We start from the raw sequence: 22,696 nt of genomic DNA, 5'->3' as shown, positions 1-22,696 counted from the left end.
CTTAATCTGTTGAATACTACCTATGATAGCTGTGTGTAAGTCTAAAATATATGGCTGTGACTAGTGAGTTAACATATCTAATATTTTTTACAAGAATGCAAAAACGTTCCTGTGTGTTGTTACCAAAAATGTATATTTCAGAAGAACCCTGCTATTCAGTTGCATAGTAAATATGGCTAATGTTTTCAGTTATTAATCTTAGTAAACATATGCGTTTCTAATTATTTTTTGCAGCCACGTGGTTATGATCAGTGGGATGAAAAATCTTGACGGTTTTCTCTTGTTTCAGAAATGCAAGCAGTTTCATAACACTTTGTTTTACTGTATCTTTCAGGAAACGAAGTTGGAAAGTTACAAAAGCATCTTTGCAGTCAAGCACCAAACCTTGTATTAGGCTTTACCAAACAGACTAAGCTTAACATTTGTCAAGCAGAACGGCCAGTTGCCTTGCACGGGAAGGATTAGAAGTGAACAATGACTCGATTGAGAGTTTATGAGCAATTGCTTGGAGCCTATCTGCTTATCATTCTCCATGTTCAAGGTAAATATGTACTAACTGAAATAAGTTTATATTTTTCATCTGTAACTGGGTTGTGTGTATTCCAGTGGTTGGGGTAGGGTTTTTTCGTTTGGGGTTTGGTTTTTTAGGTTTGTTTTGGTTTGTTTTTTTTAATTTTGCAGGCAGGTGGCTTATCTGCCTGACATGTCATATAGCCACTTCCCTAAAAAGAAGGACATTATAGTGGCCATGTGTCCTGGTTTCAGCTGGGGTAGAGTTAATTTTCTTTCTAGTAGCTGGTATAGTGCTATGTTTTGGATTCAGTATGAGAAGAATGTTGATAACACGCTGATGTTTTCAGTTGTTGCTAAGTAATGTTTAGTCTAAAGTCAAGGATTTTTCAGCTTCTCATGCCCAGCCAGCAAGAAGGCTGGAGGGGCACAAGAAGTGGGGAAGGGACACAGCCAGGGCACCTGACCCAAACTGGCCAAAGGGGTATTCCATACCATGGGACGTCATGCCCAGTATATAAACTGGGGGGAGGTGGGCAGGGTGGGGGGTGGGGATCACTGGTTGGGAACTAACTGGGCATCCGTTGGTGAGTGGTGAGCAATTGCATTGTGCATCACTTGTTTTGTGAAAAGAATTCCAGTTCTTTTATTGTTGTCATTATTATCATTATTATTTTCTTCCTTTCTGTTCTTTTAAACTGTTGTTGTAGTATACATTATAGATTAGGTCTATTTTAGCAAATGCTTAAGTGGAGACAATACCAGAAGTGTATAGTACACTGTGATGCAGGTTATATGAGCAGCAGAATTGAAGGTTTGACTTTCTGAATTTCAGTTTCCTGTATGTGTGCATCTTTGATCCCTTTAAACTTGACACACTGAAGAAATTGCTGTGTGCAGTACCCTGTGCCTTCTGGTGCTCCTAGCAGCCAAGAGATAGTGTCGTATAACTAGTCTAAATAAACTTGTTATGCCTACTCGATGGGCCAAGATGAGGCTATGGGATGTTCACAATAGCCTGGTTTTCAGTTAGTGAAGATACTTGTTTGTACATCTGTTGTCTTTCCAGCCACCAGTTATGAAAAACTTCTGGAAACCCAGTTGTCATTAGAACTTCAACTCCTCTGTCAAATTGGGTTGAATTAAAAAGAAAAGTGTTGGGAACCGAAGTATTGGGAACCAGCCAATGTCAATATCTCATGCTCTATCAGGAATTGAAGCTTAAGTATAAAGATTATAACTGGCTTGTGGAAAAATCCATTGTATTATTATTTCCTTACTCATTAGCAACTGTACCTGGTAGATCTGATTCTGTAATTGCTTGTAGTTCAGAGAAGTGTCAGAATAGCAGAACGGTATCTGAGCTGTTAGTGGTATTGCATTCTCATGTTTGGGACATGAACAGTGGTGCTCTGCATGTCCATAAAGCATGTACATCCATAGCTGGTCTCTGTGTAAGATTTCTTGTTCTCCCTGCTGTGCACCTCTCATATATCTCAGTCGAATATACAGAGCTTTCCATATGTTTTGAGGGAAATAAACAAGACTAATTTGGTACTGCCACTGTAATACTTGAATCTAAAAGGTTTTATATTCTTTTTCCACGCTTACATCAATTACTGCTTAGTGCTTGATTTTATTTTGAGATATTCTTTGAGCTATTTACTTTCAAGAGTAACAATTAAATGAATCCATTAAAATGGGGAGAGGAGGAAGCCTGGTAGGTACCCAGATGACAATCTTTGTTCTTTTTCTGCTGTGGACCTGCAATATGAGATTAAAGGATTTAGCAGAGCTGTGTCTATCAGGACTATGCTTGATACATAGCTTGACAACTGATTTTAAGAGCAGACTTGCATCAAGTGTGTAATGGGCCTGCTCCCTTTAAGCCACTTGGTCCTGTCTCTCCCCGTGTGTTGGTATTTATCCTCTTGTAACCAAGTGCCAAGGTGTATTTGGGAACTGCTGCAGCTTCTAACTTGGGTGGGGGGAAGCACAAGGCTCTACCCTTAAACATAACCCAAACCTTTATTAAGCAGTATATACAAATGACACTGAAGATACTTACCTGGAATTGACCAGGGAGGAGCTGTCAACTACACTAAGACCCGAATTAAATGAACAGTGCCTCAGTGCAAGGAGGATCATCTTTAAGCTCTTTCAAGTACCATCCCACACACACATTCACAGCTAAGCTTTTATGGAACAGAACTCCTCTCTCTGGATCTGTGCAGAATTGCACTTTACTTAAAACTGCCATTCTTTCTTTTGAGTTTCCTGTGGGGTTCAGTCCAGGAGGCTACCACGAGCACACTGAAGGCTTCTGTATTGTTGAGTACAGCCTACAGAATTGTAAACTTTTCTTCCAAAACTGGACAAGTGTTCCTGTATAATTGCCAAGTTATTTGAGTGCTTTCATCTTTTTAGCCTGCAGGGGCTCAGAATAGTGTCTCGTAACTTTTAGGTATGTGCTTTAAGTGCTGATGTTTGGCTTGATTCACTCTGTGTTTGTGTATGCATGCACACACGTACTTCAGGAGTGGGGAAGAGCATTGGGTCTTAGTTTGAAGCTTTGTCATTGCAGCAAAGATTCCAAGGTTGAAAGCAACAAAACAAACAAATCCAGGATTATTCCATCTTTGTTGCATTAGTTAAGTTTTGAGAGGGAAATTATCAAGACCAGTCCCTCTTCCTGTTGTGGACACGCAATTTTAAATTGGCAAGTAATAGCTCAACTATTTAGACAGAAATAGCCTAGTTTGGGTATAGTGGAAGTTTATAGTACAGATTTTCAAATATTCACAGGTAGCTGTAAGGTGATTAGATTGGTAACAGGCACAAATCACAATAAAGGAAATTTTGGTGAGAAATTAGGAAAGAAATTTTCACTGTGAATGTGGTTAAGCACTAGAAGAGGCTGCCTCGAGAGGTTGTGCAATATCCATCCTTAGAGATAGTTGAAACTTTACTAGAATGACTCTGAACAACCTAGTCTCACTTAGAAGTTGGTCCTGCTTTGACCAGGTGGTGGTACCAGGTGACTTCTAGAGGTCTCATCTACTCTAAAATACTCTCAGACACAGTATTTTGCAGTGGGGCTTGTTCTACTAGAATTCAAGCAGCTTTGCTGCTTCTTGCAGAAGATACCAGCTTCTTCCCTCGAAGAGGTTGGGAGTGATATGCTTTGTTCTTTTTACTGAAGTCATGGTTACCCCTTTGCATTAGTCAGCAATTTTCAGCATTTTACTCAAAGGCAATAGCAACTGAAGGAACAATTTTTTTTTTCTCTAGGTACAAATAGAACTAATAATACAAATATACAGGTCTTATGGTGGCTTAAAATTAAATTAAATTAACTCCTTCCATGATCAAATTTATTAATAATGTTTCAATAAATAACTTCTAACAAATAATATAGCTAAATTAAGTTTAAAGATTGTAAAAAAATTTTTCAGCCTCTAAAGAAGAAATTGCCTTGTCTTAGGAATATTTCTGACTTTCAAATCAATACTGAGCAAGTTCTGAAAGCCATGGGAAAGTTGAGCTTACTGAAATGTTGGTTCTTTGATGCAAGTTGCCTAAGGGCTTGTCTTCAAACATATAAAATATGCTTGGTTTCTAGGGGTGGTGAGTAGAAAAACATTAAAGTCTTTCTGCTTGTTCCTAGATTCATGGAGGAGTTGTGCTTGGGGATGAGGAAAGAATAAAGTTGATAGTCATCAAGTATTTGAAATTTTTATAGGAAAGAGGAAATCTAAAGTGAAAAGTCTAAAAAGTGGAAATTGGAAGTGGAAAAAATAGTTTCAACAAGGAAAATATATACAGGATATTACAAAAATGCATCATAAAGGAGCCAGTAGAGGTGGAGACAACACATTATGAGGAATTGAAGAGAATTAATGTGATTTACAGAAAGAGGAGGGAAAAGCAGAGAAAGTAGAAATAACCCAGTGTGTGTACGTTCAGTGACTGACACCCAGCTTAATGGTTTGTTCCCTCAGTTGTTTTGGAGGCTTCTTCAAAATGGTAGGAATTTCTGGGCTTACCAAGACCTGAGAGAATAGTAAAAGCAAGTATGTCTGTATACGTGCATGTATATATACACACCAGATTCCTTAATAGGTAACTTTAAAAAACAAGTGGCTGCATGTGTTGATTAATGTGAAAATATTCTTACAACAACAGCAGAAAACAGGCAATTCCATGACATTATTGGTGAACAGCTGCTGTTTCTCAGGTCAGTACTACAGAGCAGGGGGACACAGTGGTTACCCTTTGGATTGTATCTTCTTTATGGGACTTTTTCACTCACATTGAGAAATGATTGAAAATAAGGCTGGGTAGCAGATGGCTAGATTTAATAGCAACCTTTTCAGGAAAAACATTTTATATTTCCTTTCTCACTGTGGAAGGTCTTTGCAATATCTTTAGACCTGTGACTTGCTCTGCATCTTCACCCACCTACTTATGCTCATCTAAGGCAAGAGGTTATCAGCTTCTGTTGCAGTTGAGGACTGTGGTAAACATGCTTTTGTCTTCGCACTAGTGCAGGTTTTTAGTTCAGAGAAGCAGTTTTACTTCCGAGTTCTTTCTTTTTTTTTATAATGCATTGATGACCATAACTAATCAATATATGTAACAGAGTAGTTAAAGAACTTAATGTGTACTTCAAGACGTTCTCCTAAATTTTGTACTCTGTTACTGTCAGTTTACTATATGCTGTAATGTTAGATATGTGGTTCATCACACCCTTATGTGTTCTTCAGAGACACTGCAGAAGACCAGTATTTTAATCCTTGTAAATTAGTTGACTAAAAATGTATTAATAGCATTCAATATGTATGAAGAAAGGTTTATTAAAAGTTAAATTTAAAAATCATTAGTGATAATATTAAATATTAAAATAGGTTTATTAAAGTTGGCATTGTCCGTTAGTGAACTGAAAAAAATCCGTTGAGATTTGATTTCACTGTCATACTTCTATTCAAAGATTTGATGTAGAAAAGGATGTTGGTTTTTGGGTTTTTTTTACTTCTATGCACTTTCTGAATTCCAGGTGAAATAGTTACTGAATTTAAACATAAAAACTAATCTGAAATAAAGAAAACATTCTAAAATCTGCAGAAGGGACTTAGAGTTGTCAGAAGCTGATTCATTGCTTGAGGATAGTGTAGTTCTGTTTACCAGTGATTTCCCCAATTAATGGCTGTTTCTGTCTTTAAAACGTGGGCAGCAAACACATATTGTTAAACATTTGTCTGATTAAAGTTATTTTAATGGATTATTAAAAGGTTATATATTTCTTTACTATGATTTCACATTTAGTTTTAAGTAACTTTAGTCTTTAAAAGTCTGTTAAATTTAAATTAGAATTCAGTGTAGCTTTGGGGGTTTTTTTAAACTAAAATACTCATAAAATTTTCTTGTCTCTGGCTTTTGTATTGGAATACATAAGAACAGAGAGTAGTCTTCTTCAGAGTGACTTTTTTGGGGAAGGGAGGTGGAAGCAGAGGCTGGGGACGGGTGGTTGAGAAAGTAGGGGGGCTGGGATTGCCTGGCTGTGTTGAACACTGGTGTAGCTCCTGGGAGAGCTGGAGGGTGGTAGAGAGAGATTTTAAGCAAGTAGTCTGGGAATGTGCTGTGATATTTAGTAACCAGTTCTGCTAGATGGAGCTACCTCTAACATGCCTGGTCTTTGGAGATCACAGCCTTGATATATAAAAAAGCACTACAGGGAGAATTACGGTTAAAGTGCCAGACAGAACTCATAGAACCATTTAAGATATTTTCTTTGCACTCACAATAAAAATGTCTATTTCTGATTTTTTAAATTATTTTGTGTTTGAAGAAAAAGTACTAGTATTTTACTCAAGCAGTATCAGTTGTTTAATTCACATAGCAGTACATGTTAAATCATTAAGAAAGCTTGTGATAGGCAAAAAGGTGAATGTCCTAGTTGGAGTGAATGATTTTGCAGTATCTGCATCCTAAAGCAAGAAAAAGTAATTTAAAACAACCACATAAAAATGTCAAGGTATGCCTTTTTCATAAGGAAGGCATATCTAACATAAAGAGCTTTGGTACAACTTTCATCTTTTTATGAAAAGAGCTCAGTGTGGGCAAGCCCTGAGCTTCAGCTAGCCCCAGCAAACAGCTTTAGCACCAGCAGGAAGGCAGGTAAAGGCCGTCTTCTGACAAAGGTTCTTTTTATTTAAATATTGAATTCATTGGGGTTTACAAGCTTGGATCAGAATAGCTTCAAAGAATTGCTGATAGTACTGTAGTTCTGCTAGGATAAATCCCTTTTAAGGATAATGTACTCTGGAATAAAAATGTTTTTACGTGAAACATCTATACTATGAATTCAGGAAGCTATTGAACAACTTGAATGCTGTAGGCTACTAGTTTCTAGCATTGGAACTTTATTTGTGGCGGTAGAGGGGATACAGTTAAGTAAGAAATTATAGGCATAATTTGGCTTTTGTATTTGTCTTCTTTCACTTACTGCTCTCTGTCTCTGCATTTCTTAATAGACCTGGTTTTTTTATGGGTTACACTAATTTTTTCTTAGATCAGAAGACTTAATGGAATTATATATGTATCCTGGCATTGAGCTGCAACCAAGTTAGCTCAGTTTTTAGTGGTTAATAACACTTCACTGTCATGCACAGTACCTTTTAAAGATTATCCATATTAATATTAGTATTTGAAGCCATGCTTTCAAGTAGAGTTATATTTCTAACCTAGTGGGATTTTTAATATACTGTGCTGCTTTAAAATACATTTTATAGTCTAACTTATTTTCTATGATTGGAAGAAGTAGTTCTTTGAATATAGTTTTGATCAAGGGCTGGATATGATACATTGGCAGATGTTGTTCTTTTTTATTAAAAGTTTAATTTTAAACAGAAAGCCATTTAAATGTCGTCTTATCTGTAGCAGTTGTTCACACTTCTAGAAGTTTAAAATAAATGCAGTATGTATGAGACAATGTTGTGGTGGGACGGAGCAAATGACAAACTGGGGACTTGAAGTCCCATCAGCTTGTTTCGCTTTATTGTCTTATGCTGTGGTTATGTGAGGAGAATGTTCCAGCTCACCATCACTCTGATATTTCATTGAATGTTGTAAGTTTTTTCAATGTAGTAAAATACACATTATAGAGCAGTTTGTATGTTTAAAGGTGTATGATACTATCATTCTTAAGGCTGGACAAAAAGGCTGGAACTGGTCCAGGATTTTGAACAAGTCCTCCGGTGTGTGACAGTTCATTTCCAGCTAATGTGTATTATTTTGCCCCACCACCCCTGTGCAGTTTACAGGTAGAGGGTAGGAAATAATGGAGAAAGAAGCTTTGCCGTACCTGAAGTCTCTGGGTACTGTATTTCAGTGCAGACTTCTGTTCTTTTGAAGCTGTGTATTAATGCATAGCACTTACACCTTTGAAGGTTATGTAAGATTTGTGTATGTGCGTTTCTTAGCTGCACTGCAGAGCTGACAGCTGCAGGTGTCATGGAAAAGATGCCATTAATTACATCGTCAAGTAGTGTAGTGTCACAAGATCCCTATGGAGTGGAATGGAAGCCAAGTCATCTTCCACATTCAACTCCCTTCCCCATACCTAACGTCTTTAAGATAGACACTAGTCTTGAAACGCTGAGGATGAATTGTGGTACTGCAGCAAAGGATACAGTTAGGGCCACTATCTAGACGGGGGCTATTAAAAACTTTCTTCTGAAGTGATACCAAGCATTTTCAATATTTTCCTTTCTCTTCTTTCCCTGGATACTCAATTAAAGTCCTGTTTAATAAGAGTTGTCCTTTATGGTCTTAGAAAGTGAAAATGCAAGAGTGAAGTGATTTTTTTTTTTTTTCCCCCATTCTTTGTGCAATTCAGATATTATCTGTAAGATGAAAACAGGGTACCATGAAGTATTGTTTCACATTACAAAGATAATGAAACTGTAGTCAGTTTTTGCTTTGAATAAAAATCTTTGCCTATATAAACTGTACAAAAGACAAAGATGCTGGTTCTTTGAAAATGGTTATCTATTTTGGATTTTATTTGGTATGTGTTCTTCATAAATCTTGTTATACAATCCATCATAATAAAGAGGAAAAATGTATTTCATCTCAGTTTTAGTATAAAAGGTTGGTACACATGTAGTCATGCTTCAGTGTTAGTTTACAAAGAATAATACTGCTTTAAAAGATCCCAGACCTGCATAAAAATTTTGTTCTTTCTCTTCTCAGCTAGGAGAAGCCATGCTTTAAGTGTTCCTTGATCTCTCTTCTAATGAATTGAAAAAATGCTGCATTCAGTGCTCAGGGTAGGAAGATGGATGAGTGACTGAAAGACATAGATCATAAAGTATTCAGACTTTTTAACATGTGGAATGTCCCTGAAGATAAAGGGGGTTTTTGTAACATTAATTAGGAAAGATACCTTAGTAGTTCAACAAAAATAGGCGGAAAGACAATATTTGTACATATGCAGTGGCTTTTCCTTTAAATATTAAGTAGAATTACTTGTTCTCTGAGCAGGTAAAGATCTCTTAAATATGAATACATAATGTTGTGTAACATCTGTAGCGCAGTATTAAAATGAGCTTTCAGTTTATGCTGGGAAGAAATCTGTAGAAAGAGAGAGGACAGATGGAGGAGCTGCTATTTCATACATGCAAAATTCCTTCTGGTTAAATCAGAAATACCTATTCACAGGTAAATTCTGCGTTATTCTAGCACTGGACCTTCTCTCTTGTTAGCAGTCTGAACGTATCGGGAATATTTAACTCAGGCATTACTGAAGTACTGTTTGAAAACTACATTTCAAATAAAACATGGCTAATGATTTGAGGGTTTAGGTAAATAGTGCTTTCTTAGGATATACTCTTAGTTGTATCTGAAGAAGGCACAGTTTCATTACTTTCAGGGAAATTGCTGAATCAGGACAATGTACTGGGTGTGCTGTATTAATCAGAAAAAGAAATCTGCAAGTCTGCTTTTTTCAGAGCAATAAGATCAAATTTCACAAATACTTAATCGTACATTTGGCTGAATGATAGAGTGGATGTAACAACAGAGTGATACATAGGGTGGTATCTGCACAGGGTTTTAATCTAGTTTTTTCTGCACATCTTTCAAGCAAGGTACAACATGAGTAATGTTCTCATTACAGCCTAGTGTTCAGTGGGTTTGACAGGAACCCACAAGAACTGTTAAAAGAGACTGTGAGTTTTCTGGTCAAAATATTTTTCTTAGATAAATTGAAATTTTTATTGTGACTAAAATCTTTTTGAGAGATACTGAGGTACCTCCACTTTTTTAATTATAACTGAATTGTAAAAGCTTCTCTCGGCCCTAACTGGCTGTTCTCTTATCTTGCACACTAAGCCTCCTGCAGACACTTGCTGTAAATTGTGTCAGTGCAGGTGGTAGTCCGTTCACAACTCTTCTAGCTTTATTTGGTTCACACCTTAAGGACTTGGAGCCAAGAATACTGTTAGGTGATGGACAGAAAGAGATTTTCTGTTGGTAAAATTGCGCATGATAAAGCTGGAGATGGGTGAAGGTGTTCTTATCTCATGCAGTGGTCACAAAGCATATTCCAAATGAGGCAGGTAATGTTCCTAAATGTTTTTTTCTGGATGTTCTTTGCTAAGAAGAAAACAGATGGAATTTTTCTTCTGAATGCCTACGTTCACAAAAACGCTTTAATAATGTGAACTAGAACAAATGATGCTCAACTCTCCTACTGTTGAGAATTGAGGGCTACTTTAGCCCTATTTTTATTCTGTGAAAGCTCGTTTGTTTGGATGTTCATGTCATTTACTGAAATTTAATTTGCAAACAAGATTTACTTTAGCTCTGTTTTGAAGTACTAATGCATACAGAGATCAAAAAAACCAAGAGATTTTGGAGTTATTACTGCTCTTCTATGAGACTGTGAATCCATAAAAAATTACTTCAGAAAATTAGAAAATTGCATATTAAGTACATTCAGTCATGCATAAAATTATACTGTTGTGGTTATCAAGCGGTCAGCATCTTGGTTTTCTAAACACATTAATGAGAAAGGCTTTCTTCAGAAAATTCTTACCAGTTACATCATTACTTTTCTGCCCCACCTCAAAAAGGGAAAATATTGTCTTTCTGTTTATATCAATTATGGTTCGAAGATCTGCTGTGAAGATAGAAGATATTTGAGCTAGGTATTTCTAGAATAAAAGGATTAACTCAAATTTCTTCCATAATCTTGGGAGAGGAAGTTCCTATGTCTTGTATAGTTCAACTGTTTGTTAATATAATTATTCTATTGGTGTATTTTGCCTGTAGAGCTCTTGAACAGTTATCAGAGATATGCAAAAATATTTTCTTTGGTTTTTTTTAAAATGTCCAGGTCAAAATCTAGACAGCATGCTTCATGGCACAGGAATGAAGACAAATCCTGACCAAAAGAAACAAGCAAATGGAGTGACACTCGCTCCAGAGGACACCTTACCTTTTCTTAAGTGCTACTGCTCAGGACATTGTCCAGATGATGCTATTAATAACACATGCATGTAAGTATTGCATACAGGATAGAAGAGGCTCTTTGAAGAGGCTCATTTTTGCTTGTGAGAGGGCAAACTATCTCTAGAGTGCTGACTGAGGTTCTGTCAGGTGATTTGACCGTAACTGATTAGAAACTCACTGGTTCTGTGGAGAGCTGAGCACTAAAACCCACAGTCATCTGTACATAAACAGTACTGCTTTCACCATGCCTTAGAACCATTTACAACTGGTCATTTTGCCCTCAGCAACTGCTTTGAAGGACTGAGGTTTTAAGTAACCATTTTATAACTGGGCGAGTATTTTTAAATGACCCAAATCAAAACCTGATATGATCACCTGCTTCCTTAGTCTAATATTTCTCCACCTGGTAGTCAAAAGGTAATGTTAGCAACATAGGCATTTACTGAAAATTATTCTTGTTACATGTTCATTAGTTGTAGAGTATGAGGGAAAGGCGGGGGAAAAAAGAAAAGCCTCTGAACATACAGGGAGAGGGGGGTGGTTTTAACTTTGACAGGCGCAAGAATCCTAACAAACTCATGCACTGATTATGTCCTTGCTCAAGATATTTTTTTCATGTCCTGAAATGTCCTTGTTTTTCCTTTTTTTCCTCTTCATTTACAGTTCCATGTTTAAGGCCCTTCTGTTCTTTTCCTTAAGACCTAATATAAAGATACATAATAGAAAACATATTACTTGCTACTGTAATTTGAGTCTTCACTTCAGCACATAATGTTAAGCCTCTCTAAAGCTGTCACTTGGCAGATAAAGCAGTTTTTATGGAACCCAAAGAGGTGGAATAAACACTACTATGTTTTTAGATGTAAACACTGGTAGTATTTTAGAAACAGTTTTGCACCTAGAACATGTTGAGTTACGATCCAGTATTTTGTCTTTCAATGCCTTTGGTATTTACTTTTTGCTTTTCATCGCCCTCTAGTGTCTGCAGTCAGTATAGACCATATTAATTTTTTGCCTCTGAACTAATGGGTGTATAGATCATTACTCTGACAATAAAGCTGTTAGAGAGTTAATAACGCTTATGCAGTGTTCATGTGCAGGGTATTTTATGGCATTATGCTTCCCAAATCTGCATTTCTTTACATTCATTTAAAAAAATATTTTGGCAAACAAAAACATTTCTGGATTAGTTTTCCTTAGTATCTGTGTTGAGGGAATGAATAAATTTTGATTTACTTAATAAAATCTTAATTTTACAGGTATTGAAAGCACAGACCTACCATTGTGAATTAGTTTGGGATTCCTTACAAATATTGTTGACATTCTCTTGTAGTAGAGAAATCACATCATTCATATAAAGAGATAAGGGGGAATGGAAGTGCCATTTTTTTGAAAGAATGTAATTGATTTGTTACTGTCAACTTCAGAAAGTGGGTTTGGGGGTTTGTTTGCTTGTTTTGCCCTAAAGGCTGAATATTTGGGAGAACTTGCATGGGAAAAGCGTAGCTGAGCTTTTAACCTTGAAATAGCTACCTTTCACGTACTGAGACTTCTCTTTGAGAGTTTATCATTGCAGTTTCAAGAACAGACACAAGTGATTTTTTTTTTTTAACCTATAAAATAGTAGTTAGTAAGCATTTTTAGTTAGATCCTTGCTTTTCTACCCCCTCAGTTGTTTCTGAACAACTGCACATGTGTGGTTGGATACGAGCGATCTTGAAGTGGGGTGAGGAAGTAGAAAACCGACTATTCTGGAGAAAACATTCCTATAGTGTTCTATTTGAAAATACTGGGGGAGGGAGGGGGTGTCTTTTGTTCTCAAACTGTATGGTAACCACTGTGTTAAAGAAGAATTTTTGTAGATATTGCCATTCTAGTATTCTTAATGGGTTTATGGTCAACTGAAGCTGCATATTAAATGACAAACATGCTGGTAAAGCATAAGTGATATGTTTATTCCAGAACTAACGGGCATTGCTTTGCTATCATTGAGGAAGATGAACATGGAGAACCCACACTTGCTTCTGGCTGCATGAAGTATGAAGGTTCAGACTTCCAGTGCAAGGTAAAAAAAAGAGATGTTATTAAAATTTAAGATGTCCGTGGAGATTATGTAGGGAAACTGCATAAGCCATTTAAATCTCTGTAGTTTACAACTGCAATCGCAGAATTTTGCTTGTTGCCATTTACCACTGAGGAGAATGGGACTGAACAGTTGTGAGTGAGTAGTGGTAGAAAGAACACAAAAAGAATGCTTAATGTTGTTTGAGCAAAGATTGGAATAGCATCCTAGCTTGTTGGAGTTCTCTGCAGGTATCTGTAAGCCACTGACAAAATGAACAGAGGACATCAACCTTTTACTTCTGTCAGCCGTTTCGTCGGTTGAAGAGACAACTTTCAGATCAATTATGTTGACTTTAATTTGGAATTTCTTGCTTTCTTCAGTTCATTTGACAGAAAGAGCATAATCATAAGGAGTTGTTTTCACAGATTACGCAAGAGCTCCCTTAAAGTTTCACAAACATGTATACAGAGTTCATCAAATGTGTATGTTTTCCTGTCCAACATAAAACTTTTTTTTCCTTTCTAGAAGAGTTGTGTATCGTTAATTGCATGAATATAACTTGCTTTTGATTTAAAGGGGTATAATTAAGTAGACTGCTGCCTTTGGAACTTCTTTATCTGTTACAAAAGTTGGAACTGAAAACAGTTAATAAAGCCAGGATTTGTTTAGAAGACAGGGATATAGCCCTAGCTGGGCAAATGAATATTGCCTTGGAAGATTGGGGTTTGCTTTTTTGTTTTGTTTTTCAAACTGCTTACATTAAACAAAGCTTTCAAAGGTAATCACCAGCTGTGTTGCTTGCTCCCCCCCCCCCAAATGCTGTCACTGTTTTGGATACTCAATTTTAAGTCTCTAGGACTTGAGCTTCTATATAATGTAGCTGTCAGTAGCTCTGCTTTTTGGAAGCACTGTTGACTTCAGTTACAGCTGTGAAAGTTTAGGCTTACTGCAAATCAGACCTGATATGCCATGATGACCTCCTGAAATTGTTCCTGTATTTATATTAATGTGTTACTTCCAGATTAATTTTCATGCTCCTCCATCTTTTATATGGTGTTTGAAGATGTTCTTGAAGCAAACAGTGCTGCTGTGATGAGTGCAAGAGAAAAACTTCTAAAGGGATTGGGGTTTTTTGTATGTTAAATAAATACTGCTCTTAAGACGATTAACTGCTTTTGAGCAAGCTTAAAAATTTTGCAATCTATGAAATAGCAACTTTAGTAGGAACCATCAATTTCTGTGCACCAAGTAAAAAAAGTTCCATGAAAAATAAAAAAATGTGAACACAGAATGCAGGCACCAAAAGAGATTAGATGATGCCTGTCTGCCACTGTGAAGTTGTCTCATACATTAAATGGTGACATTGAACTGTTTTTTTTTAAATAAAATAGCTTAAACTTTTGTTTGTGCTGTGTTGTATCTGTAGCATCACCTGTCCCTGTCCTAGCTGATCACTTCAAATTCTGAATGTTTATTCAATTCTCCTTGAACAGGACTCACCTAAAGCACAATTACGTCGAACAATTGAGTGCTGTCGGACTGATTTCTGCAATCAGGATTTACAACCAACATTACCACCACTTGATAGTACAGGTAAACAGCTTCTAGATGTTCACACTACTAATAATAAATGTTATGTGGATTCTGTTCTTCTTGATCAACAGATAAAAATAAGGAGAAAATCTAATTACAGTACTGCACAGATCTTTTTTTTTCCCTTACTAAGTAATTTTGATATGAAGCACTGTACTACGCTTCCATACTCTTATTTCCAAGTTAATCTTTTCCTCCATCAGTCACTCATGGTATTTTTATTCTCTTACTCAGTTTGCTCATATCTTGATCTGCATGTGATCTTTTGATCTGTTTTTATTCTGTTTCCACAGCCTGTTCTCTTTTATTTTTAAAATGGTTTTCCTAATCTCTGTTGTGCTTTTGTCATGATGAATGTATCTTAAAAAAAAACAGTATTCTGACATTGTTAACTGTTACCTACTGTAAATTCATCCTCTTTTTTCTGTTGTTCCCAGTGAAAAGAGTTTATATTTTCATGCGCTTACTCATTCATTGCTAGACGAGTCATACTGGTTTAACTGTTGCTTAATACCTTCTCAGAATCTTACTGCTTTAAATCCTTCATTTCTGTTCCTAAGAACAAACCAGCAAGAGTGAACCAAAATCAACAACTCCAAAATCTCAAGTTAAATCCCTTTTTTTGTTGTCATCGAAATGGAATTATCTCTGCTCTTCAGGTGTAAATACTTACTTTGACACTAAAACACTATAAATTTTGTGTCATTTCATATGAACTGATATGTTATATCCATCAGTTTCTGACATTTTGCAAGTGGGTCCACATACTGTCACAGAATCACAGACTGGTTGAGGGTTGGACAGGACCTCTGGAGATCATCTGGTCTACCCCCCCTGCTCAAGCAGGACCACCTAGAGCCAGTTACACAGGACCATGTCCAGACAGCTTTTGAGTATCTCCAAGGAGGGAGACTCCACAGCCTCCTTGGGCAACCTGTGCCAGTGTTTGATCACCCTCACAGTAAAGTAGTATTTCTTGATGTTCAGAAAAAAACTCCTGTGTTTCAGTTTGTGCACATTCATATACACAGTATATTAAAATATCCCTAAATAAACCATTTACAATAAATGTTTAATTAATAGACTTTGGAAACTTTCCTCCTTTTTTTTCTTTTTTTCTTTTTAAATAGATGGACTTTTTGATGGCAGCATTCGTTGGATGGCTGTGTTGATTTCTATGGCAGTCTGCATAATTGTCATGATCATCTTATTTAGCTGCTTTTGTTACAAGTAAGGAAAGCATTTTCTTTATTGGCAACCTTTTTGATTTCCCAAATGCATGTAAACAGAACAGTTATTTTATAAATGCACTTAGTTAATCATATGTATTTCTGACAAAAATAGATTGGAAGTGAAACTGTTCTAATTTAATTTCACACTTTTGTGGATAGCAGTTTGCATTGCTAGGTAAAATTAAATGTTCACAGCATAGAATTTAAGTGAATTTGATCCTTTCCTCTGGCTACTAATTGTTTACAGTTTTCTAAGCTACATATAACTTGGATGCTATAGCATCCAGTAAACAGGAATATCTTAATGCTTTTTATGGTTTTGGATCTTCAGTCACTTTTGATAGTTAAATTCCATCTACTTCTGAGATTTACCTTTGTGGAATGCTTTTGCTAAAGCAACAAGAATGTGTTTTGTAACTTTTTCTGCTGTGTTTCAAAACTAAATAATTGACCAGCTGAGCTATGGCAGTTCATACAGGTGCAGTTTAAGAGACTATACCTGCTTCTGTCAGCTCCAGCCCTGTGCTGGAGGTGATCATTGTTCTAGCAGTTTCAGCAGAAATGTGCATGTGTCAGCCTCATCTGCCATGGTTCAAGGTTCAGTCTGTTACTTTAAACCAAAACCAGCGATGTTATGCTAGTAACACTTGGCTGTGAGCTGAGTAGTAAGAATGCTGGTTTTCCGCCTGACTCATAATAAACTGACATGCCTCTACCTGCATTACAACAACTTCTTAATATTAAAAAAAAATGTTACATTTCTGAAAAAAAAAGGAACAATAAAATCTGATTATTATTTTTTTCTTCTAAGAAAACTTGTACATTTAAATAGCTTTTTTCCTAGCTCAGTTTACCACATTTTGAAGAGTGTTTTGGAGTTCAGCTTAACTTCTTCTGTTATTTTTGCAGGCATTACTGTAAGTCAATGGCAAAAAGGCACTGTTATAATCGTGACCTGGAACAAGACGAAGCATTTATTCCAGCTGGGGAGTCATTAAAAGACCTTATTGACCAGTCACAGAGTTCTGGGAGTGGTTCGGGACTACCGTTGTTGGTAAATCATAAACTAAGTTTGTTTTTTTTTTTCTTCACTGCACTTCTGTCCATTGAATACAAAGTTTGGTTTGTACCTAATGCCTAGAACAAAGCAGTTTATCCATACAATATGTTAATTATTTTATATGCAATTACTGTGAAAGATACAGTACAAGCTAAACATGTATGAAAGCCCATCTTCACATAATTAACTAAAATGAAGTGCAAAATTAGATTATATGTTAGGAAAACTGTTGGCATCAGCAAAATATAAAGAAAAATTAGAACCTACAGACATTAAGATGAAAAATGCAATGAATTCGATACTTGTATTAAGTATCGAATTGAACGAAATCAAAGATATTTTTTTTCCTTAGTGTCCACTGTCTGATGAAATAGATCTGCTTTTTATTGGCTGATAGTTGTTCATCATTTTTGATTCACCATCCTATCTAATACTTGCATAAAAATTAGCCGAGACAGATGACTGTAATTATTTGTAAAATAGAAGCAAACAGAATGCAAGAGAATGCATCTGAATTAAATAAGAAGTTGAGCTGATTTAATCTTTTTGGATTTCTTACACAATTCTTCCATGGAGACAGCAATAACGAGTTTGAAATGGGAGTAGTGGAAAATAATATAGAACAAGTTTTACAATGGGATCAAAATTCAAAGCAGTCCAAGCTTGAGAAGCAGCTTGTCCAGGTAGTTTTGGTTAATCACTGGGTTTCCCTCCTCCACCTTCCCCTCATTTTTTATTTTTTTTTTTTCTTCCCTAGGTTCAGCGCACTATTGCCAAACAAATTCAGATGGTGAGGCAAGTTGGAAAAGGACGATATGGTGAAGTGTGGATGGGCAAATGGAGGGGTGAAAAAGTCGCAGTGAAAGTGTTTTTCACCACAGAAGAAGCCAGTTGGTTCCGAGAAACAGAGATTTACCAAACTGTTTTAATGCGTCATGAAAACATCCTCGGTAAGGAAGCAGTACATTGTTTGGCTACTGGAGGGCTTGTGTGAGGGTGAAGGAGGAGGACTTCGTAGTGGGTGGCTTGAGGGGTATGTGGCGGCTTCTGTGGAATAACCAGATGGGTGTCCCTTAATGTATGCTAATAAAATGTTACTGAAAGGGTAGAATCTTGCTGCTCTTGGTTGGAAACGTGTCTGCAACCTCTTTGCTGGAAGGCTGGAATGGTAACCTCGTGTATAGTTGAAATCTGAGCTTTTACGTTAGTTTTCCAAAATAAGGGGAACAGGTATCTTTTGATACAGTCCAAGACAATACAGCTTTAGGAATTCTTACCAAATCTGTTGTATTAAAAATTACGTACAAATAAATTGTAACTTTGTTTCTATATTTCATAGGTTTCATAGCTGCAGATATTAAAGGCACTGGCTCCTGGACACAGCTTTACTTGATTACAGATTATCATGAAAATGGATCGTTGTATGATTTTCTGAAATGCACTACACTAGACAACAGGGCTCTCCTCAAACTGGCATATTCTGCTGCATGTGGTCTGTGCCATCTACACACAGAAATTTATGGGACACAAGGCAAGCCTGCTATTGCACACAGAGACTTGAAGAGTAAAAACATCTTGATAAAGAAAAATGGAACCTGCTGCATTGCTGACTTGGGTCTTGCAGTCAAGTTTAACAGGTAGATGAACAAATCATCTGTAATGGGAAAACTTTAATATAATTTTTTTTAACGCACCAGATACCAAATTTAAAAGGAAGATGAAATCATTTGGTTGCATGCTTTCAGTTTTTTTCAGTTTTGAGAGTAAAATGCTGTTCTTTCTTTGAATGCTGGTAAGCATCGAGATGAAAATAGGTTGTTAAGAGAACAATGAAAAGACTTGTGGAAAATAAGAGGAAGAGGAGACTATAATTCATTCATTATTCAAAACTGGCCTTTCATAGTAATTGCTATCACGTAGTTTCATTATAAATTATCCCATAGAAAATTTGAACAGTGTAAAGGGAGTTGAAACTTAATTGAAGAAGTAATACTATAGTAGTATTACTGAATACTTATTTTTAAAGTTCAGTGGAGCCAAAAAATTGTCTTTTACTACACTAGAGCCTGAAAGAAAGCATAAGCCTTTGCAAATAATTTTCTGGGTTGTTAACCAAATATACTCATCTTTATAGTGATTTTTAATTCAGTTTTTTCATATGTGTTTTCACTGTCTTGCAAAAGAAAATGTAAACTCAACTTCCATACTCACGATCATTTTTCTAGATAATCTTTTTCAGGGAGGTACAATGTATTGTAAGTGTAGTATTGAGAGTGAAATAAATGAAAGAATTTAATTTGTAAATGGGAGCTTTGCAGTGTAGTGATTGCATCACACAGGGTTTCATACCATGTCTTGTAATAGTCCACAATTCACTAATTAATATTTTCATACAGTGACACAAACGAAGTTGATGTTCCCTTGAATACTAGAGTGGGAACAAAACGTTACATGGCTCCAGAGGTCCTAGATGAAAGCCTGAATAAAAACCATTTCCAACCGTACATCATGGCTGACATCTACAGTTTTGGGCTGATAATTTGGGAAATGGCTCGGCGTTGCGTCACAGGAGGTAAACTTTTAAATACTCTTTATAAGATCTACCATGCCCTTGTCTCACTTAAACAATACTTCTCCAGGAAATAATATAATAAGCCTGCTATATCAATAGGCTTGCATTCTTTAAAAGCAGTAGTAACAGTCTGTCCACAGCACTGCTTGAAAATCACTGAACTAAACCTTTTTGATTCTTACAATTAAGCATCTCAAGTTTTTTTTCCTTGGTCAAAAAGCTGAGTCCCTAGTCTGGGAGAAATAGTGGGATGCAGATGTATTTCACCCCTGTGCTGTTAATAAAACTTTTAAAATGTAATTGACAAGATACTATTCTTCTGTTATACTTTCCTGCATTTCTGTTGTCATTCAGTTTTCTCCTTACATGTATTTTTGTGACTCGTCCTTCCTTTTCTTTCACTCTTCTTTTGTGACCTTATAGATCTTTACTTGTATTCTCTTTTTCTTTCATCTTATGCTTTCTCCCTGTTTGTTTGTAGCATGTACTGGATTAGAAGGTGTCATGTTCTATGTTGGGTATCAAAGTCAAAGGGACTGCAAGGAATTATTGCAGCTGTTAAACTTAATGTTCATAATATTGGAGCTTTTCTGGTAAATGTCTGATTGTTACAGTGAAATTTTCAGATTTTTATCACAGTATAAGTGTGGTGGGTTTTCCTTGGCACAGAAGTAAATAAATTTTTGCTCCTGGCTAAGGAAATCTGAGAGTAGATATATAGATTTATTTTATTTTATTTTATTTTTTAATGGTTCTTGATCTTTCACAATTATTTCCAGGTATTGTTGAAGAGTATCAGTTGCCATATTATGACATGGTGCCAAATGATCCATCCTACGAGGACATGAGAGAAGTGGTGTGTGTCAAACGCCTACGCCCAGTAGTATCAAATAGATGGAATAGTGATGAAGTGAGTATGCTGAAAGGAAAAATTAGTTCAGTTTGTTCATTAATATGGAAGGGTATTTTAGTTTAATAAATATTAAAATATTGTAAAATAGAGACTACATTCAGACATTCTGAAAACCTCACAGCAACAATAGGAGAAAGCTACTCAAAATACCACATTTTTAATGTATCTTTTCAGTGGTCTGAGGGGAAAGATACCCTTAAGCAGCATCCAAGTGTATGAATATTGCTCTACCTGAGATCTTCTTTTTAGATAGTGGAATATTTTTCAGAGTGTTGATTGGAGCTAAAACTTAAATGAGTTTTTAATTGGTTTTACTAGTCTTAAGGTATATAGCATATTGGTTTGTGGCATAACGTCTTTCATGGAATATGAAGTGATTTCTTTGTGTTTGTAGATTTCATCTTTTTTTTTTTTTTTCCCCTTTTTTTTCTGGTACATTGCAGGGCAAGCCATGATGTAACTGAAATATTAAATTTAAATGTGTTTTTAAAGGGCCACAGCTTGAACACAGTAAATAAGACATAACTATTTCACATAGCAAGCTAGATATGCCATATCCTTTCTTCCCCAAATCCTTGATTTCTTTTAGGAGTTCCCAGTTTTTTCCTTATTTTTTTGACTGCTGACAGAACTTTTGTCACATCTTCATTTTCAGTGAAAAAGTTGTCTACAGTTTTTCTGCCATATATGTAGAGATTTTTCTGCTTATTGCTACCATTTTTTACCGCTGTTCTTGAGTTGTAATGCGAAGTTCTGGTAATGCATCTTTGTGAAAGTAAAGAAAACATTTAAGTTAGTTTCAGCTACTGTAATACAAGAAGGATTGGGAAGTGCTTGTTGTGGGGTTGGGTTTTTGGGTTTTGGTTTGTTTTTGGTTTGGGTTTTTTTTTGTTTTTTTAGCTGATCTGTTTATAATAGTTCTTGATCAGCAATTTTGCAGAAAAAGTAGAAGTTGCACATTTGGACTTAAGAGTTCTAGAATTTGGGCTTGATAGTGAACCAAAATTATACACTTCAGCTCTGTCAGCTGTTACAATACTTTTTCTTTGTTTTTTATTTTACAGTGTTTAAGAGCAATATTGAAATTAATGTCTGAATGCTGGGCTCATAATCCTGCCTCAAGGCTCACTGCCTTGAGGATCAAGAAGACACTTGCCAAGATGGTGGAATCACAAGATGTAAAGATTTGACATAGTAAATTGACATTGGAGAGCAAAGCTGGACTCCTACATCTTTTCACTCAAACATGGGTGAGACCTATGTGGAAAGAGGAAATAACTGAGATTCAGTGTATTTTCTCAGCACACTTCTACAGGCTGCTAATCAAATCTTTCAGTACTTCATAGACTGTGATACTGAGAGCCTCTATACACTACATGCTATGTATATGGACAGCCTTGATAAAATACACATTTTGGTTTTGTTTGAGCTGCATTGAGACTTCAGGCATACTTAGTGAGTCTCCAGTAAAACTCTGGGTACTGAATTGAATGTTCAGATTACAGTGCTTTCTGTGAAAGCCTAACAAGCTATATGGATTCAACAGAGATGGAGAATATAAGCTTTTTTTTTTGCCTTCTACCTGATAAAACCTAGTCAATCCATACCAAGTTTTTGTGAAACAGCCTGTAGGTTATGAATCTGTTTGTGATACTACTCGGTTTTACAGTCCTTATGCCTTTATGTGTGTGCCAGGATTATTTTGCTGTCATTTGGAATAGAAAAGAAACCATTTAAATGAACAAAGTTTTATGGTCAGGGCTCCATGCATTTTGTGGCTCCACGATCACAGATTTACTACATAATTTGCTCCTTGCCATTAAGTTATCTTCCAAAATCTCAGTTTTAATTTTATTTTTATTCTTGTTTTAGTCACAAGGAGAACTGCAAAAATGTGAACCATTAAAAAATTAAGGAATGCCTACCTAAGTCTGTAAAGAGCTTGAAACAACCTGTCTTAGAGGTATAGACTGCCTTGGTCATCTCACTTACAATCTAGTGGGCTCCATAACTGTATAACTATGAAATTTGGCATATTTTTCACAATGCCACATGCAACAGCATTTTTGCTGTAGAATACATCTTAACAGAAAGACCACTGATGATGTGTTTTGCCTTTCTACTTTATTGGGACCTACTCGTAGGTGCTTGTCATGCTCTGAACTTTTTTCCAGAAGATAAGTTTTGAAAGGCTTGAGAAAAGTCTCATTTACAGACACAAAAGAGGGAAGGCAGG

General features: G+C 36.1%; 1 protein-coding gene across 2 annotated transcripts; it reads left to right on the top strand.

The window, feature by feature from the left end:
- The first annotated feature begins 474 nt into the window (after positions 1–474).
- On the top strand, positions 475–21,924 carry BMPR1A (bone morphogenetic protein receptor, type IA). 2 transcript variants are annotated; one of them, XM_010567874.1, is made up of 11 exons: positions 475–541; positions 10,910–11,072; positions 12,988–13,090; positions 14,584–14,683; positions 15,814–15,913; positions 16,825–16,969; positions 17,733–17,925; positions 18,315–18,612; positions 19,372–19,547; positions 20,327–20,457; positions 21,525–21,924. In XM_010567874.1, the coding sequence occupies exons 1-11, from the start codon at positions 475–477 to the stop codon at positions 21,648–21,650; spliced, it is 1,602 nt and encodes a 533-aa protein (XP_010566176.1). In that variant the 3' UTR covers positions 21,651–21,924. The 2 variants fall into 2 exon arrangements, with proteins under 2 accessions (XP_010566176.1, XP_010566177.1); XM_010567875.1 differs by lacking the exon at positions 475–541 and having other exon boundaries at positions 10,927–11,072; positions 14,584–14,677.
- The last annotated feature ends 772 nt before the right edge of the window (positions 21,925–22,696 follow it).

This window comes from Haliaeetus leucocephalus, unplaced genomic scaffold (genome assembly GCF_000737465.1).
Source record: "Haliaeetus leucocephalus isolate CR32 unplaced genomic scaffold, Haliaeetus_leucocephalus-4.0 Scaffold229, whole genome shotgun sequence".
NCBI classification, from domain to species: Eukaryota; Metazoa; Chordata; class Aves; order Accipitriformes; family Accipitridae; genus Haliaeetus; species Haliaeetus leucocephalus.
The sequence above is the reverse complement of the archived record's forward strand: the minus strand, read 5'-3'. Positions and strand labels throughout refer to the sequence as shown.

Excerpts from the sequence above, each read along its gene's own strand:
- BMPR1A (XM_010567874.1), top strand. The coding sequence starts at position 475 with ATGACTCGATTGAGAGTTTATGAGCAATTGCTTGGAGCCTATCTGCTT. Across the intron at positions 14,684-15,813 it reads ACCACCACTTGATAGTACAG|ATGGACTTTTTGATGGCAGC; the intron begins GTAAACAGCTTC and ends CTTTTTAAATAG. Across the intron at positions 17,926-18,314 it reads GCGTCATGAAAACATCCTCG|GTTTCATAGCTGCAGATATT; the intron begins GTAAGGAAGCAG and ends TATATTTCATAG.